At 40.7% G+C, this 12,958-nt stretch overlaps 1 protein-coding gene across 11 annotated transcripts in view; it reads left to right on the plus strand.

The window, feature by feature from the left end:
* LOC119816258 (microtubule-actin cross-linking factor 1) overlaps positions 1–12,958 on the plus strand; it is a 319,531-nt gene that overhangs the window by 299,049 nt on the left and 7,524 nt on the right. For 8 of the 11 annotated variants that reach the window (XM_038332756.2, XM_038332759.2, XM_038332755.2 and 5 more), the window contains 7 exons: positions 279–399; positions 1,016–1,179; positions 2,656–2,818; positions 3,891–4,045; positions 4,860–4,934; positions 6,486–6,503; positions 9,440–9,557. In XM_038332756.2, coding sequence (XP_038188684.1) covers positions 279–399; positions 1,016–1,179; positions 2,656–2,818; positions 3,891–4,045; positions 4,860–4,934; positions 6,486–6,503; positions 9,440–9,557 — 814 coding nt within the window. The remainder of the gene's footprint in view (positions 1–278; positions 400–1,015; positions 1,180–2,655; positions 2,819–3,890; positions 4,046–4,859; positions 4,935–6,485; positions 6,504–9,439; positions 9,558–12,958) is intronic. The other 3 variants (XM_038332757.2, XM_038332762.2, XM_038332761.2) reach the window with 1 other exon arrangement.

Raw genomic sequence — 12,958 nt, forward strand, 5'->3', positions numbered from 1 at the left:
CTTTGGCCAATCATTCTCCATATGTATCTGTCTGTCCCTTCTCTTTTTTCTTTCTGTGAGTAGTGTGTTTCAGTCCAGGGCCTTATATATGTTGAGAAAGTACTTTACCATTGAGTTATATTCCTGGCCCAATTTAGTCTTTTGTTAAGGGGTAAGAAGTTACACAAGGCGGTCTGTTACTTGGGCAATTTACCATGGGTTGGCCTTTGTTAGTAAAGACTTTCTATTTTAGATCAAAAAACTCTGAATTTTCTTAACTAATTTCTTATATTTATCAGTCATTTATGGAGGAGATGACGCGCAAACAACCTGATGTGGACCGGGTCACCAAGACATATAAGAGGAAGAATGCAGAGCCTGCCCATGCTCCTTTCATCGAGAAGCCCCGCAGTGGTAGCAGTATGTTTCCAGCCCACTAGTTTAGGTTGCTTCCTTCTGCTAATCGCAGATGGGGCTTCACAGTGCCATCGTGAGAGCTGTGTTCATGTTGACTCTAGACAACAATCTCTCATTTTGAAACTTTACTTTTCTAACAATGACTAGTTATACTTTATTTGTTTATTTATTTTTATTGATTAATAAGAAGCTTCGAGGTGGTGAAGCCTGTTCTGTTATTTAACAGTGGCCTTTCATTGTTGTGTTTACATTGCACTGGTCTAATTGTAAATAAGCCCTAATGGAATCCACTGCTGTTTTGAGTTGATGTGTCCTCAGGTCTCTAAAGTAAAGCCTAATTGACTGGGTATGTGTAGGGGGTGGGTACTCTTCGCTGGTTTAGAGGAGAGGCAGTGGTTCTGGAATTAGTACGCCTCTGTTCCCATGTTTCTTCTTGGTTATGAAGTAGATATTAGTGTAAAACATTAATTCATATACACAGTACTTTCTTTTCTTGATTTTTTTTGAGGCAGTGTCTCATATATCCCAAAGCTAGCCTCAATCTCGATATATAGCCAAGCATATAGCTGTTTCTTTATGGCAAAAGCATTTCTAATCTTGTGATTATTTTTCCACTTAGGAAAGTCCTTGAGTCAACCCACACCTCCTCCCATGCCCATCCTCTCACAATCTGAAGCAAAAAACCCACGAATCAACCAGCTCTCTGCCCGCTGGCAGCAAGTATGGCTGTTAGCACTGGAACGCCAGCGGAAGCTGAATGATGCCTTGGACAGACTAGAGGAGGTAACACTGTCCTTGAGAGCTTGCTGTGCCTTTATCTGCTTCTCAGAAGTCAAGTCAGCCCTTCACTCACTTAACTCCCCCTTCTTCGAGCCCCTGAATAAGAAAAGATAGGTTTCTTAAGAAAACCATTCAAACAAAAGAAATTTGTGCCATATGGTATAAAACTATAAATCAGACCTTCCATACAAGAGGGATGTCTGTGGTCTGAGTTTCCTCAGCAGCTTACTATAATTCAGTTTCAGAAACAAAGCTTTCAGGGTTGCTTCTAAATGTATAGTTTGTATAAAAGGGGAGTTAGGCATGGTGGCACATGCTTGTAATTCTAGCACTCAGGCAGAGACAAGTGGATCTCCGAGTTTGTGGTCACCCTGGTCTACAAATAAGTTCTAGAATAGTCAGGGCTACACAGAAAAATTCTGACTCAGGAAACCCACCCCCCCCCCCAAAAAAAAGCCTTGTTAGTGATGCTGTCCTCCTGTCATAGGAAGGTAGAAGGTGGGTAGGTATTCCACAGCTATGGAAGAAGAGCAACTTTTTATACTCTTGTTTCTTGTTAGGCTTAGAATAGATCAGGAAAAGCAAGTCAGTTCTGAACTCTGATCTAAGATACACGGTACTGCACTTCCTCCTTTCTAACACAAGCATCTAATATCTTTTATATTCTTTTGTTTGTGCATATCAAAGCAGCTATGCCCTGAAGTGAGTGTTCTGTGTTTTTTTTGTTGTTGTTACTTCCGTAGGTCAGTTGCATTTTAAGCACATTGGTTGCCACCTCCTCCTTTCCCCATTCCTTCTAACTTTTAGTTTGAAAGGCCAAAGGGGAAAATGTTGTGCTGTTGAGTCATTCTGTGAATCACTAACATGGTCCAAGTAGCTAAAAAAACCCTGCCCTGTCTTTATACAGGCCTGCTTTCCACCAATCCAACTATTTAGTAGAGATGTTGTGTGGGCATTTGCTCCCTCTGGTGAAATTCCAAAGAAATCTACATGCTTAGATGTAGGGTTGCATTCTTAATGCTTTCCATCTTGATCTATAAGATCTCAGAAAATGATGGGAAACATGAGCCTCTTGATGTGGTTCCTATGTGTGTTTATAGTGCCTTCCCATGCAGCCTAAGAGAGGGGTGCTGAGGCTTTCCCTTCAAGACAGAATCCATCCCTTACATCTAAGTAGATGATCTTGGAACAGTCCAAAGAGAAAGCAAGACTGGCTCTCCCAATTCTTGTTCTGCCTGCTCCTTATTTTCCAAAGTTGTTTTGCAGTTATTCTTTTTCCTGCTCCACCATTATATCGCAGCTTGTTTAAATAACCAAGGCTTTGAGTGAAGGAGACAGATTGTGCTTTCACCAGTGAGCGTAGATAGCATTGTTGGTGTCCCCTGGAAGGCCTGCATGGCTTTACTAAATGTCTGAGAATTTAGATATGCTTTGGGTTCAGAACAGCAAGACTTACTGATATCTCTGACTTCCATCTAGTTAAAGGAATTTGCCAACTTTGACTTTGATGTCTGGAGGAAAAAGTATATGCGTTGGATGAATCACAAAAAATCTCGAGTCATGGATTTCTTCCGGCGTATTGACAAGGACCAGGATGGGAAGATAACGCGTCAGGAGTTCATCGACGGCATTTTAGCATCCAGTAAGTGGATTCTCACTCTACACACAGTTCACATCTAGATTCCTCACACTTGGTAGAAATTGTAACATTGTGGTAAATTGGTATGTCTTAAGAACTATAGTTTGAGGGAAGAAGCTCTGCTGAGTGTTATCTGTTGTTTTCATGAATGGAAGAATCTCGTTTCAGTAGGGATAGAAAGAGTTCAAACGTGATTGTGAAGTTTAAACAGGGCAGGATGCTATTCCAAAGCAACACTATTTTATGACACTATTTTATGACATCGTTTTAAGCATCCAACATGGCTGGCATAACTAAATCTTAAGATGAGTGATAATTCTACGGATGGTTGTAATATTGTTTTAGTTTATATTTTTTTACTATATCTAAAGTCTGATACTACTTTTTGTTTTTAAAATGGGGAAGGCCTCTGGAAATATCACTCTTACTAAAGTGCTTGTGCAGCTTGTATGAAGCCATAGATCCTATCCTCGGTACCCCATAAACTAGTTATGCTTGTCTATCCCTCGGATCCCGGCACTTTGGAAGTAATGGCAGGGAAGATCAGAAGTTTAATGTCATCCTTGGCCAGTCTGGGTTATATGAAACCCTGTCTCAAAAAATAAAACATACAAAAAATGTGAGGGGTCTGTAGGCAAAAACATTTAAAAGTCAGCAATGACTACTCCTTGGGAGATACATTTTTTAAATGATTTGTATCTTTTTTAAAATTAGATTTATTCACTTTATGTTATGTGTGAGTTTTTTGCCTGTATGTACATATGCTTGGTGCCCTTAGAAGTCAGAGGACGGCATCAGATCCCTGGATCTGTGGTTGTAGATGGTTGTGAACCACCATGTGGGTGCTGGGAATTGAACCTGGGCCCTCTGCAAGAGCAACAGTACTCTTAAAGCTGAGCCAGTGATTTGTATCTTTAAAATTTGTTGTCTCCTGAATTTTCTAGAGTAGATATGTGATGGTTTTGTTGTTGTCTAGGAAAAGATCAAGATATAATTCTTTTTCTTCGGGTACTTGTATAATTGCCAACCAGCCACATATGTTTCATTGTTTCAAATCATGGTTTCTTTTCCCCAGAGTTTCCTACCACCAAGTTAGAGATGACGGCTGTGGCTGACATTTTTGACAGAGATGGGGATGGCTACATTGACTACTATGAATTTGTGGCTGCCCTACATCCCAACAAGGATGCCTATCGACCAACAACTGATGCAGATAAAATTGAAGATGAGGTATGGAGAATTGGAGTCGAGTATTTTGACCATAGGTTTATATTGCCCTGAATTTGGATGTGTGAATCATTTTGGGAAGCAATCATTTAGAGTTAGTGTTTCAGCAAACTCTAGAAGGCCTTTGACGACTGAGTTCTAGCTTGGTCTAGAGGATGGCTCCAACTCTGATACTCATGTCTATAGTGCTATAAGGTCCATAGGGGGACTTATAAGGGATCAGGTGGGTTCAAATGCAGCAATAAGGGGTGAACTGTATCATGTGTCGATGGCTCAGTGGGGAAAGTGCTCCTTGGAACCACATAAATGTGGAAAGAGACTGATCCCAGGAAATTTCTGTGTTGAAATTTCGTTCAGTTCATGATTTGCTTTATTGGTCATTTGATTTTGATAGGTCCGTATTATCTCTTTTCCTCTAAAGAATTTTGAAGCAATGATAAATATTTCTTTCATCTGGTGTTTTTTTTTTCTCAGTATCTCTTATCTCAAGAAGGGTTAAATTTTGAGTAAAAGATAAACGCATGTATTAAAAGCTTAAGATGAACCAAGTAGAGACCTGTAATCCCAGCAACTAGGAGACAAAGGCAGACAAGATCTCTCTGAGTTGAGGAACAGGGTAGTTTGCATAGCAAGTTCTAGAACCGCCTGGACTTCAGAGTGAGATCCTCTTTCCAAAGGCAAAAGGCAAAACAAAAAAAGAAAATAATAATAATAATGATGATGATAATAATAATAATAATGAGTAGCTTCTCTGTTTACATTTAAAACAGAAAATCCTTCTCTGCCCTTACACCATTTTGCTGTTCACAACCAACAGGTCACAAGACAAGTGGCACAGTGCAAGTGTGCAAAAAGATTTCAGGTGGAGCAGATTGGAGAGAATAAATACCGGGTAAGGAAGAGAAAACAAACCCACCATCTGTGGAGGTCATTTCCTCCTGTGTCGTCCTGCCTTTTCACTCCCCGTGCCTCCAGAGGCCTGGAATCCGTGGACATTCATTCATAGGTGTCCGGTTTCATGCCCTGTGTAATTTCATCTGAAAAGTTACTATTTTCCAGGGAGACCGTAGTTTGTATTTGACAAGATAGAAAAAACATTTAGCTGGGCAGTGGTGGCGCACACTTTTAACCCCAGCACTTGGGAGGCAGAGATAGGAGGATCTCTGTGAGTTCGAGGCCAGCCTGGTCTACAAGTGTTAGTTCCAGGACAGGCTCCAAAACTACAGAGAAACCCTGTCTTGAAAACCAAAAAAAAAAAAAAAAAAAAAAAAAAGAAAGAAAAAGGAAAAAAAAAGATAGAAAACTTAACATTTTAGAGCTCTCATTGTCACTGCTGACCTAGATCTTCAGGGGAGTGAGGATAAGGGACCTTGGGAAACAGTTTTATCAAGATTCATGAAGCAGAGCCTGGTAATCTGCCTGTAACCACACAAGTTGGAAGGCAAAGGCAAAAAGATCATTGTAAATTCAAGGTCAACTCTACATAGTAAGTTCCAGCTCCCCACATCTATATCACAAAAATATCTTAATTTTTTTTAAGTAGGGATGAGGAGCTAGAGATGGCTCAGCATGTAAAGGTCCCAAAAAGTGTCCTCTGATGTGTTTGTGCACATACAAATTTTCCTTTGTTCTAATTTTTTCACTTTAAAAAAAAAAAAAAAAGAGTGATGCCTTATCCCCGAGAACTGGTCATTGCAAACATAAGAGTTCCCACGCTCCTGGAAGACAATGTGTCAAGGGCCCAACACGTTAGTGTTCCTGTGCTGAGCTGGGCTACAGCTGCCACCCACATGCACTGAGGAGCCAGTCTCCTTCTCTGGAGCCTTGTTAGGGATGGCCAGAAGAAACAGTAAAGTATACTTGTGTCTTAGCTTCTCTTGGGACTAAACCAGATCTCCTTAACTGTTCATCAGCTTGTCAAGGAGCCCTAAAATTTCAAGAAAAAAACCTATAGTTAGCAAAGAAGACTTAGGTGACCATCTTCAATTGAAAACACAGGAAGATCCAGGTTCCATTAGGAACTCAAAAATGTCCTCAGAGGCTAAAGCTGTGCTTGCACAGCTGTACAAAACCCTGGGCTCACCTGGGGTTGGGATGTCCTGAGTGCAGGTAGCTCTGCCTCTTACCTAGCCCAGAGCACTTAGTAAGCTCTGTCTTAAATCTTGGGTTTTGTTTTCTTGTGTTTATTTTTGTTGTTGTTTTGTTTGGAGTTATTTTGTTTGTTTGTTTGTTTAATTACCAATGAGTAAAATGGATTGACAAAAGAAGCACAAGATGGAGAGTTCAGGCTTTCGCTGTAAAATCTTTCCCGTGTCGATGCCCAGTAAGAATGTGGTCAGTGTGTACTTAGATTGGTAATATGATAAAATTGCTGTGTGCTAGTGTTAACTTGACAAAAATGTTCTCTTTTTTCCCCTGCACCCTTTACTCTTACTGTCTGTAGTTCTTCCTCGGCAATCAGGTACAGTGTGCCTTGCAATGTCCTTCTCGGTGGATGTGGTCTTTGTAGCTGATGTTGCCTGTTCTTTGCTATGGGGAAAGGACATAATCTCCTGGAAGCATGCCTGGGTCACATCTGGTTATCTTACCAAGTGGAGAAACTGCTAACAAAGCTATTATCACAAAGCTGTCTTATCAGCAAAAGATACAATTTTATATTTTTTTAAAAAATGAATTTTGCCATTCCAAATTAGGCTGGCTAAAAACAATAATATTGTGCTGCACTGAGTTATTACTATTATGACTCAGGAAAATCAAGGCTCTGATAGCATCCATTCCACCTGTAAAGAGCCTGGACTTACACTTCTGTATTTGGGATCAGAGTACCATTGGCATAGTTCTGATTCATTGCCAGTCTTTTAATAAAAATTTTCTAATGTATACTTGAGTGAAAAAGTTCTGAGGGTATCTTAATATTATCTAAGTACTAATTTAATAGTTACAGGTCTTTATATTTACATTTTAAAAAAGAAATTATAATTTATAATGTGGAAAACATAGTTGACTTCTGCCTGAAATTTGCAGATTATACCCAACCATCCAAAATGAAATGAGTTCTCATTAGATTTTCACAAAGTATTGAAAGTCTTGACTCCACTTGGCAACTCTAACCTCTGAGATTTCTTTTGAGGGTTCTTGGGTGCTGTCTCTCAAATGTGGAAGGAAGTTGCATGAATGAAATCTATCTGACAGGAAGTTAGAAACACTAAGAGTTAATTTGAAGTCCTAAATCACTGTTGAAAAAATTACTACAATAATCACTAACTACAGTAATATTCTGGGCCAGTGGGAAGAACAAAGACTAGAAAAATATAAGATTGAGAACAGTCAAGTTGGTTTTAAATAAATCCTCATGAGCTGGGCATAATATCTTCCTTATAACTGAAATCCTAGCTCCTTGGGAGGCAAGTTTGAAGCTAGCTTTGGAAAGTTGACAAGTCCCTGTTTCAAATTTTGAAAATAAAAATAAAAATCTAATAGTGTATCTCAGTGATAGAACATTTGCCTTACATGTCCTTAGAGTCTGTCCCCAATGCTACAACTAGTTAATAATAACTACAGTCAAGCGCCCAGCATGCCGACTTCTGGTGATTACACCTATTAGGTAGGGTCCCTTTGACGGCACCCTGACACCCTACTCTACTACTCCATTAACCTGGGGAGGATTTGGTGAGTCGCTCTAATACTGTGAGCAGAATTATGAAGTCCGTTTTGTACATGTTGTACTGGGGGCCTCAAAGGTTGCATGCCACGCTCACACAGCTGATGTCATAAAAACTTAATTCCCAGTGAGAAAAGGAAACAGTGACTGGCAAGATTCTGCCTGAGTTCTCTGTGGCTCTTTTCCAGCCTTGTTCTGCAGGCCTCTAGAGCTATATAGCCCCCCACTCCCTGGAGTGTTTAGTAATTCTAACAAATTAGAATCTTTCCAACCGCTTTGGGGAGATACTAAAGAAAAGCAACCCTGAGGTCAGTGGGTAACAAACTGGAGGGTTTACTATTTCCAGATCACCCCTTCCCTTTGACTCTGGGAGCCACACAGGTGCACATCCTTTCTAGTCCTCACTTATTCAGAGAAAACCATAGTGGCTCAGGTTGCTAATAGCACATCAGGCCTGTTCCCTCGAAGGTAGGGAATAGCTTTCTTTCCAGAAAGGGTCTTTTTCCTTACAGCTGTGAGAAGGGCTGATTCTGCTCCACCGTGCTGTCACTCTGACCACTTTGTGTAAACATTTAAGCGCTGTGTGAGACAAATGCTATAAGCATTTGTTTTTGGAGTAAATGGCTGGGGAGGGAAGAGAGAGCATTTTCCAAACTTCCTCCTGTGTACATAGTGCACCTGAGCCAGAGCAGCAGAGGATGCAGAGATAACCACCAGCCACTGTGTGTTATTACTGAGAAGGATGGCTGTGTATCCTCCTCAAACATCCTTTCCTGCAATTTCAGTTTTTCTCCCTGCTTCAAAGTTATGATTCTTCTATAACTTTGAAAATCCTAGTTAAGAGGTTAAGTCCTTCTTTTTACTTACCTGCCCCAGTCTCCTTAATAGCCTTAGGAATTCTATTTCTTTGACTTTTGGTCTGGTGTTTGTTTTTAAATCTTAGTATGCTTCTTTTTTTGTTGCTTCATTTTGGGAAAAGGTGGTTTGTACACTGGGAAGCTCCAAATATTAAGGTAGAACTGGGAAGTAGGAGATTAGGAGTGGAGACAATAAAAAGCCCATCTTACTTTTTTCTAAGGTCCAGAATGATTATTGAACACTGTTTCTAATCATAATAAGAGATTAAAATTTCTGTTTCTTCAACTAAATTTTAATTCCATCTAATCATTTATTCAGCTTGAAAACTTTTTCTCCTGGTGACATCACAATCAGAGTTCATACAGGGTTTACTTCTGAGAACCGAATGAACAGAAACCAAACTTCTTCCTAAGCTTGTAATGAGGATTCTTTGCAAGAGTCTTTTTAATGCTTGACTTAGTATTTGCTGCCATCCACTTAACTTTCCAGCACACTGTATTCAGAAGTTGATCCCCATTCTTTAAAGAAATAAACATAACAGTGTGGAGTGCTCCCTTCGGCAGAACCTTCAGAAGAATCCAAGTGAGCAAATGCATGTCCTTCTTGCCTCCTGTACCTGTGGTACAGGAGCCAAGATGTAGCCATCAGGAACTGATTTTATCCCAGTGGAAGGATATCATGACAGTGGCTCATAGGTAGTCTTTCTGCTTTTCTGTTTGCTGACCTTTTTCTGACAATGTAAACATGCAAAATTGAGTTCTAAATTCTTCCCCGACTGCCACATCATTCCTGTCTGAATACAGTCTGCTTTGGGAGTGTGGGGGGAATATAAGTCTACACTAAGATGCCCTGTTAACTGAATTTCCCCTTGATTCCAGTTTGGGGATTCTCAGCAGTTGCGGCTGGTCCGTATTCTGCGCAGCACTGTGATGGTCCGTGTTGGTGGAGGATGGATGGCCTTGGATGAGTTCTTAGTGAAAAACGATCCCTGCCGAGGTAAGTAAGCACCCCACATTACACGGAAGGATGTATGATCAACCCACACTGATTTTCTGGGAAGCATTGATGGTGGGTCTTTCTGATTTTTGTCTTGTTATTAAAGTGTCTGATACTGTATCATCCAGCCCAGATTAGCACCCGGAGTTTCAGGTAGAAAAACCTGAAGAAGCTAAAGCTGTCAGGAAAGAACACAGGAATGAGAATTAAAAATTTGTTGGTGTCCAAGCTTTCATATTGGTGAGGTGGAGGGAGGAGATAAAGTGTTGAAAGTCATCCTCAGGTTCATAGCCAGCCTGAGCTAAAATGATACCCTGTCTCCAAAACAGAAAAAGAATCTATTGGTTTTACCTATTTATGTTTGGTGTGACATTAGCACTAACCTAGAGGGAAGCCTTGTGTACACTTTCGGGTTCTTCTTAAAGCCTCTGATCCTCTAGTCTGTAATTCCTGTGACTGAGACTCAGAACCCCTCCCATGCAGAGGACTGGTAACCATCCTTAATGGGGGGAAGCTAAAGGACATATGCCTGCAGCCCCACAGACGGTTGCCTAAACAAGACAGGAAAAGACAACCACCCCCAGGCAAAAGAAAACGGGAGCTTAGCCTGAGCAGCTGGTAGTCACAGCTGCATCCTGCCCAGCCAGGTCCTCTCCTTTTTCCTGTTAGAACTGCATGTGGGTACAGCCTCAGCTCTCTGTCTTCCTTGACTGGTTTCTGTGTTTCTTGCTCTTGTCTCTGTCTCTGTGTTTACATCTTTTTTATTCCAGTTCATCATCCCGGGAGTAAAATAAAGCGTTCTGATTCCAGCTCTTCGATTTCCAGTCAGTCTCCCATAGGTTGGCTTTTATGCTTTGTCCCTCTTCACCTGTCCTTTGAGAATTGCTTTGCTCCAAAACTGTAACATCTCTTGGCTCTCTGATGTCCGCTGCCTTGGCTATCTCTAATGAGATGGTATCCACAGAATTTAATACTATTTACTAAATACCTCTGCATTGAGAATAAGTAAATAAAAATAAATAAATACCTCTATATAAGTACTTTACAAATAAAAACACAGTTGCATCTCATATTCATCCTATGAGGTGTAGATTCTGTTATCTCCATTTTATAAAGTAGGAGCTTGAGGTATGGAAAATTTAAGTAACTTAAGGGCCAGCCAGGCTTTTGAGTGGTGGTCCTGACCACCACCCTATTCTCTTGCATGTCCCCTGTGTGTATAGTTGGTCCAGCCTGTGCAGTTAGGTTATTAAAGCTTACTTATAAACTAAGCAAAAATAAATGTTTGCAGTAAAGTTACATAACTTCTTTGGAAGTAGTTTTTAATCATTCTGAAAGATTTAGAGAAACCTGTAGGGTATGGTTCTCACATGAGTATATGGGTATCTATAAATTTCTTCTCTTTAATTCATTCTGCATTTATTTCAACAAGCCAGAATAATAGCTGAGGAGTAAATGATTGCTCAGAAGTTTTTAAATTTGAGTTTTATTTAGTTTTAGTATTTAATTTTATCATGAACCAGTGTCCTTGATTTAAGAATCTTTTCACTGCTTTAAATGAGGAACAGCATACACATCTTTTTAACCTTATCTCTGTAAAAACAACAAAACAGTGTTCTCTAAATCTACCATGGTCCCATTTTTCCCGTCGTGTAAAAAGTTAGGCTAAGCAACAGTGGCGCTGCATGTGGTGTTGATGACCCCTGGTTGCCTGTTTGCTGCCTGCTCTGTTCACAAGCTGCTGGCTGAAAGAATACTGCCTGCTTGATCTTCCTCAGAAAAAAATCAGAAACCCAAGGACATTTGGGAGGGCAGTCTAGTAGCTATTTTCTGTGGGAACTGGTGGCCCTCTTCTTCATCTTTCAGAGCAAAGGTAAGACACTCCAGATCTCCAAGAATGCCACCTTGCAGCTTGGCGATCAACTTCTGTCCATTGACTGAAATAGAACTTACTGGCAGCTTTCAGTTGCTGCCATCAGTGGGCAAAATCTTGTCCTGTCAGAACAGTGCTAGAAGTCAACGCCCAAGGGCTAGAGGGCCTGGCAGGAAGCTGGAGGGCCAGGAACATCAAGACAACAAGTTACTTGCTGGGCTGGTAGTATTTGCTGAAATTCCAGCTATTTAAGGGAGAAGCAGAAGGATCAAGAATGGTAGCCTGGGCTACATAGTAAGACCCTTCATCAAAAAATAGACAGAGTGGATAAGGACCTATCCAGGGCTTCTGTAGGGCCAACTGCTGTTGTAGTCTTTGTGCCTGTGAACTGTAGAAGATAACATACTGAGGACATCATAGAATTAGTGACAAGATTATTAATCCCAAATCTTTAGTTACTTCTTTTACATAGCTACTGAAATGATAAACAGTCTCAAATCATGTGTTGGTTTAGACCAATTTAAAAAAATAATCATATTCCACTAAAGATGGGTTTGCTGTTTATACAGTTTTCTGATACTGCCATAGTGGGTCTTGTTTGTTTTTGTGCAAAGATCATACATAATGCTTTGGGTGGAGATAAAAACAGTGCTTCTAGGTCTAATGAGCTGAGATGGCTCAGCAGATAAAGGCACTTGATGCCAACCTTGATGACTGGACCCACATAGTGGAAGGAGAAAACTGGCCCTGAAGTATTCCTCCACTTACACATGTACACTGTGCCGTTTTTCTGCTTTTAAAAACCGGTACACCTGTGCCTAATGTACTATGTATGTTTTAAAGGGTTAGCTATTACTTTCCCGCGGGTAGTAAAGATCTAGAAATCATTTATGGAGATTTTAAAAGGTGGTTTTCAGGACTGGAGAAATGGCTGGGTCAGCAGTTAAGAGCATAGAATGCCCTTTTAGAGGATCAGAGTTCAGTTCCCACCCACATTAGGAGACTTACAACTGCCTATAAGTCAAGTTCCAGAGGATCTAATGCCCTCTTCTGTCTTCTGTGAGCACCTGCATTCATGTGCACATAGGCATTCTCAGTCTTTCTCTCTCTTTCTCTCTCTCTCTCTCTCTCTCTCTCTCTCTCTCACACACACTCACACACACACACACACACACTAAAAAGTAAAAGGAGCTAGAGATCCAGCTCTGCAGCTGGAGTTAACACTTACAGAGGACACAGTGGTTTCAGTTCCCAGAACTCATCTGATGGCTCACAGCTATCCATAACTCTGTTTCTAGGGGATTCCCCTCTTCTGACCTCCACAGTCATTAGGCACACATGGTACCTATACATATATGCAGACAAGGCACTCTTACTCAACCTAAAAATACTTGGCTTAGAACTTTGTGTGTGGGTGTGCACACATGTGCAAGTGTGCACCCATTGAACCAGAGTTTAATTAGAGTTATTGAAGGAGCATAGACAACAAGTGGTTACCCCTCTGAAGAAAATGTCTTTCCCCCAGCAA

This window comes from Arvicola amphibius, chromosome 6, assembly GCF_903992535.2.
Source record: "Arvicola amphibius chromosome 6, mArvAmp1.2, whole genome shotgun sequence".
In the NCBI taxonomy this organism is placed as follows: Eukaryota; Metazoa; Chordata; class Mammalia; order Rodentia; family Cricetidae; genus Arvicola; species Arvicola amphibius.